This window comes from Mastomys coucha, chromosome X (assembly GCF_008632895.1).
Source record: "Mastomys coucha isolate ucsf_1 chromosome X, UCSF_Mcou_1, whole genome shotgun sequence".
NCBI lineage: Eukaryota > Metazoa > Chordata > Mammalia > Rodentia > Muridae > Mastomys > Mastomys coucha.
Genome location: NC_045030.1, coordinates 2,454,439 through 2,460,499, shown reverse-complemented (window position 1 = coordinate 2,460,499; position 6,061 = coordinate 2,454,439). Strand labels below are relative to the sequence as shown.

Here is a 6,061-nt window from a genome sequence, read left to right as displayed (position 1 = left end):
GAGAGTCCTGAAGAGAAGGTTGCGGCTACGCGCGGGAAAAGCGGCTCTCAGTCTCCCTTTCGGTTTCCACGGGAGACGCCGGAAGGGGAGGAAGAAGTGGAACGGACCCCCCCTTCTCAAAATGGGGGAACCGCCGACTCTAGGTGGGAAAGGGATCTTGGCGAGATGGGGGCAGCGTTTTAGGGCAAACGATTCTCCCCAGAAAGCGGGATTGGGGGCCTCGGTGAGAGGAGGGCTGGGCTCCTCCATGTGCAGGAAAAGAGGGGTGACTGTGCGTGTTGGGCGGGCTCCTCGGCAGTGAGTAAAGCTGTGAGAATAGATTCCACAAGTGTGAGCCGGGAAGCTCAGTCCGATGGGTAGGAGTGCAGCTGCTGTTAGTGCGCAGCAGGATGCTGGAAATGTTATTTTCAGGCCTCTTAGGTGCTTCAAAGGCGTTTCAAACGCAGGTTAGAGGCTTTGGGAAAGGAGACAGGCTTTGGAGAGGGATGAGTCTCCACTGGGCCTTGAGTAAAAGGATGGGTGTGTACATACGCAATGATTTTTTTTTTTGAAGTGTTTGTATGTTCTTAGGTTACCATCTAGAGCGTCTTATTAGGATTGTTTTAGATTTGAGTCATGATGGGAGGAGAAAACCATCCTTAAAAGATGGAGTTGGTTATTGACAGCATACACCTAGCATCAAGTGGTTTTGTGACATATTTTGATTTTTAAAAATGGCTTCTAAAATTACGTTGAAGAAGGGATGTGCTCTGAAGCAAAATATGGGTATACTTTAAATCCGTTTCTTTTGAACAATTGTGATGACCCTCAAAAGTCAGTATCAGGGACTTACCACAAGTATTGTTTACATGTTCCTGAATTGAGAGCAGATCCATTCGGATTGAGTTCTACTTTTCAAAGAAACATTCGATGGGACCCCCAAGACGGGGAATTGTTTTTCTTAAGGCAGACTATGGCTGTCCTGAAACTCAGAGATCGGCTTGCCTCTGCCTCTCCTGGGTCTAAAGGCATGCCATGCACCACTATTCCCAGCTTAATGTAATGTCTTTCTGTAACCTTTTAATTCCAAAATCTAAAAATACCTTTGAAATAGAAAGTCTTTCTTAAATGTGTCACTAATCATGGCAAGGGGTTTTTAAAAGTGGGATTATTAAGTGAGAATATTTAATGTGAAATATCGAGGCTTTTGCTATAGATGTATTTGCTGTTAATGTGTTTTGATTATAGATGGCTAAATGTACTAGACCCTGCTGGAAATTCGCCTAAAATTACTTGTGTAAAATTCCCAAGTGTTTGAATTCTAAAATCCAGTGGTCTGGGAGTTTCAGATAAGTGATTGAAGACTTTACAGCAACATCTCTGTTTGGTGCCCTAGGGATTTTTGTCCTACCCTGCCTCCCTTAGTTAACACACTGCACTGAGCTAGGAAGCTGTTTTTTCTTTTGCAAAGTATAAACAGCATTGATTAAGGCCCTGACCTAAGGTAAATTTGCAGGCATCTTAAGGCCTTGGATGTTCTGGGAGTGGATCCCTTTATGGACTGGCCCATTGCTACAAGCTCCATCCACTTCATCCTTGCTATTCAAGAGTTAGGGGGGCAGGGTTTGGAGAAGATTCTCCCAGAAGAGGGCATAGCCGTCTGGTAGAGAACTGGTCCCTTCCATGTGCAGGGAAAGGCAGGTTAGGTGACTCTTCCTCTCCAGGTGTTGCCCTGAGAATTGAGCATTAGGGTTCAAGGAATTGGCACTTCCTGTTGCAGAGGATCTTAGCTTTAGGTAAGGCCTGTGGATTACATTTTTGTGAGTCTTTGGCCTTCTCATTCCAGGTTGCAGTGTGTGCTGTAAATCTTCCTGGAATCAGCTGCAGGATCTGTGCCGACTAGCTAAGCTTTCATGTCCTGCCCTTGGTGTTTCTAAGAAGAATCTGTATGACTTTGAAGTTGAATACCTGTGTGATTATAAGAAGATCCGTGTAAGTTGTGTGTATGTGTGTGAGAGACAGAGAAAGAGACACTACACTGGCAGGGGACTTTCTCCACCCAACCCCACATCTGGTTTTTTTCTCCTCTGATTCTTCCTGGGGGAAAATGGAATGAAATGACCCTCTTATTTCCATTTTACAGGGAGGGAAATTAAGTGGCTTTCTCAGAGAACATGATGCAGAATGAATCCTCAAATGCAATTCTAGGTGGAAATAAACATTTTATAACATAAACTAGTTACAAAGTTGAGATTCTAGGAATGGAAGTAAAAGATGGCAACAAGTAGTTGCCCATCAGAAACAGTTACTGATGTTAGGCATTTTTCCAACCTGAAAGAGGGTGGAAGCAGGGGACCAGTGGAGAGGCACCTACCAGAGGCAGCATTATGATGTGAATGGTATTTAGTGGGGCGTGTGAGCAAAAGAGGAACCAAGAATAACTACAGAAGTTTGGGCCTGAGCAGCTAGAAAGAAGGAACAGATAATTGGAAGACAGAGCAGGATAGTCTGGGGAATTGAAATGAAAAGTAGAAATTTTAACAAATAGTAAGAAGAGGGTGGAAATTGAACTTAGTAATCCTTGGTGTAGAGGGTTCTCAGCATTTATGGTACCCTCGTGTCCCTGTCTTCCTAACAGGAGCAGGAGTATTACCTGGTTAAGTGGCGTGGGTATCCCGACTCAGAAAATACCTGGGAGCCACGGCAGAATCTCAAATGTGTGCGCATTCTTAAGCAGTTCCACAAGGACTTAGAAAGAGAGCTTGTCCGGCGACACCACCGGCCAAAGCCACCCAGGCATCTGGACCCAAACCTAGCCAATTACCTGGTGCAGAAGGCCAAGCAGAGGCGGGCACTACAGCGTTGGGAACAAGAGCTCAATGCCAAGCGCAGCCACCTGGGGCGGATCACCGTGGAGAATGAGGTAGACCTGGATGGCCCTCCAAGGTCCTTTGTCTATATCAATGAGTATCGAGTTGGTGAAGGCATCACCCTCAACCAGGTAGCTGTTGGCTGTGAGTGCCAGGACTGTCTGTTGGCACCCACTGGAGGCTGTTGCCCTGGAGCATCTCTGCACAAGTTTGCCTACAATGACCAAGGCCAGGTGCGACTGAAAGCTGGGCAGCCCATTTACGAGTGCAACTCCCGCTGTTGCTGTGGCTATGACTGCCCAAACCGTGTGGTCCAGAAAGGTATCCGCTACGACCTCTGCATCTTCCGTACTGATGATGGCCGAGGCTGGGGTGTCCGCACGCTGGAAAAGATCCGCAAAAATAGCTTCGTTATGGAGTATGTGGGAGAGGTGAGCAGATGGGTCTGGGTATATGTGCAGCTTTCCCCATTCCCTGTTTGTAGTATGTGTGTTTCTAACCCTGTACCTAAAACTCTTCTGCTTTCCTGTAAGAAAAGCCTAGGGTGTTGGTCTGAGTGTTATAGGGATGTATTCTGACCTTTGGTTTCATAAGGGTATATAACAAAGCAAGTGGGAACTGAGCTCCAGGCAGCATTTTTTCCATTTCCAAAGTCTGGGCATAAGGTTGCAGAACCTAGAAAGGCGAGTTTGTGGTAAGGGTCACTGTGTCACAAACTGTGAATGTAAAGGGGCATGTAAGATTGTCTTGGATGGAGGTTGGGCAATATCCCCTAGGCCATTGGTTTTCAACTTGTGGGTCATAACCCCTTTAGGGACAAAATGACCCTTTCATAGCATTTGCCTAAGACCATTGGAAAATAGATATTCACATTCTGATTCATAACAGTAGCAAAGAAAATAATTTTATGGGGTTGAGGGGGACACTACAGTATGAAGAACTGTGTTAAAGGGTCACGGCATTAGCAAAGCTAAGAACTGACTTTCAGAAAGGCTGGGTGGTACATTATGCAGGCTGGCTTTTGTAATCAACAATCCCCAGATCTTTGTGGCTTAGCATGTTAGGAGTTAGTATGCATTGTTTTAAGGCAGTCTCCCTTTAGTAGCCCAGGTTGGCTTTGAGCTCACAGACCTGCTCTCCCCTCCTGAGTGCTGAGATTACAAACATGTACCACCAATCATGGTCTAGGAGTTGGTTTGCCTGGTTTGTAACCACTCTGATGTGGGTGTTTCAGTGGGTATACTGTTCACATAGTGACTCAGGCTCCCTATCTTTACACACATACACCCTTGTGCCTTTCTTCTACCTTAGGGCCTCCCGGTCACCATGACAACCTCAGCCTTTTGTAGTAGGGGACTGAAGGGGAAGGTGCTAATGAGTCAGGCTACTATCCCCTGGCTGGAAGTGAGTTACTTCAGTGCCGGGGAGATGGGTGTGTGTGTGCTTTAAGTTTGTGACCAGGTGTAAAGGGGGTGGGGGTTGTCTGGATGAGCAAGTACCAATGCAGCAGAAAGTACCATGTCCTAAGGTAAGACACTGAGTATTTAGGATTGGGCAGTTCTTTTATGTGTAGACAAATCTCATGGTTTGAGAGTCTTAGAATCCCTCAACCTTCACTGCCTAAATGTATGTTTTGTCATAATGACATTGTTCATGTATTTCCATAGGTCCCTGCTGGGTGCAATATGCTCGGAAAGTGACAGTACTGGCCCAAGGATGCATCTGAGGATGTCCACCTATATCAGTGATTGATGACTAGGAGAGGCTTCCACTCTTAATGAAACTAGAATAAAGGGTCAGACCCTAGCAGGAAAGACATGGTCTCAAGATAGAACAGTCTGCAATACAGTAGACATCAGTCTGGACAAGGGATGCCTATAACTTCAGATCGTCTGCTAGAGAAAATCCACATGCTGGAAAGCCAGGCAGTTCAGAGCAGAGAGGAAGGTGTTAATACTCAAAGGGTTCCTGACAGGAAGTAGAGGGATCCTGAGCATCTGCAGTTAAGAGATGTCTACATCCCATAGTTGGCCCAGTGTGCTAGAGGAAGCATGAGATTCTCCATAATTTCTTCACCCCTGAATGATTTTGGACTGTCTGGTATGTAGACATCTTTCTAGAAGAAAATGCTCTTAACCTGAGACCCCTGACAGTCTGAAAGGGGAGGTGTCCAGGCCCTCTGGGATCTCATTCCTAGAGGTCATCCCAAGCAAGAAGCAAGTCAGTATAATTAATTGTATTGACCAAGGTAGAGGAAAAGCCTCTTGTAGGAAGGCTCAGTCCCCTGGGTTTAGTGTCCTTGCTCCTCCACTCTTGGACATAGCAGAGTTTCTAGGAGCCCACTCACCTTTTTTTTCCCATTCTCTCCATGTTATTTTTTTTTAACATTTATTTTATGTATACAAGTACATTGTTGCTATTTTCAGACACACCAGAAGAGGATGTCAGATCTTATTACAGATGGTTATGAGCCACCATGTGGTTGCTGGGAATTGAACTCAGGACCTCTAGAAGCAGTTAGTACTCTTAATCTCTGAGCCATCTCTCCAGCCCTCCATGTTATTTCTTGACTTCATAATGCTGTGACATTCTTAGACCCCTGAAAGGCAGTAAGTATAGTACCAAGGTTGCATCCCACCCCTACCACTCAGCAGCAATCACTTTGTCTCTCTTGGTTGTTTAAATTGTTTCTCTCTGTGAAGTACTTGGAAGCAACCTGTCAATGATACTTAAGTGTTAGTCCAAAACTTAGACAATCCAAAATGCTCAAAAAGTAAAAGGTTTTTTTAGACAAGGTTTCTCTGTGTATACCAGGCTGGCCTTGAATTCAGAGATCCGCCTGTTTCTGCCTCTCCAGTGCTTGGAATAAAGATATGTGCCGCCATTGCTGGATTGTCTTGTTTTGAATAACCTGACTTGATTTATTATCTTTCTACTTGGGGTTAGTGTTTATGCATAATTATGTAGCACTGTCTAGATGCTCCCAAGGTGCTATATTATGATTCTACCCCTCTCCCCACCTAAGGATAGAACACAGGGCCTCCTTTATGCTAGGCAGTACTCCTCCACCGAACCATGTCCTAACAGGCAAGGTGCTGTGTAATTCAGAGTACCATTCCCAGTCTTGGGTGCCAGTCTTTGAGCCACTGACAGTTTGTATCAATAGTTCCTGCACTGACAGTTTGTATCAATAGTTCCTGCACTGACAGTTT

At 45.4% G+C, this 6,061-nt stretch overlaps 1 protein-coding gene and 1 long non-coding RNA gene across 3 annotated transcripts in view; one reads left to right on the top strand and one right to left on the bottom strand.

Annotated features, from left to right (window-relative positions):
* Suv39h1 (suppressor of variegation 3-9 homolog 1) overlaps nt 1-6,061 on the top strand; it is a 12,799-nt gene that overhangs the window by 443 nt on the left and 6,295 nt on the right. Inside the window, exons 1-3 of one of the 2 annotated variants that reach the window (XM_031337445.1) lie at nt 7-143; nt 1,826-1,971; nt 2,618-3,280. In XM_031337445.1, coding sequence (XP_031193305.1) covers nt 122-143; nt 1,826-1,971; nt 2,618-3,280 — 831 coding nt within the window. In that variant the 5' untranslated portion in view covers nt 7-121. Of the gene's footprint in view, nt 1-6; nt 144-1,825; nt 1,972-2,617; nt 3,281-6,061 lie in introns of those variants that run through there. The other variant, XM_031337532.1, reaches the window with a different exon arrangement.
* The window catches only part of LOC116068270, a 15,966-nt gene continuing 11,712 nt past the window's right edge, over nt 1,808-6,061 (bottom strand). The window contains exons 3-4 of the long non-coding RNA XR_004109532.1: nt 2,804-3,232; nt 1,808-1,947 (exon numbers count right to left, since the gene is read on the bottom strand). This is a non-coding gene — a long non-coding RNA (uncharacterized LOC116068270). The remainder of the gene's footprint in view (nt 1,948-2,803; nt 3,233-6,061) is intronic.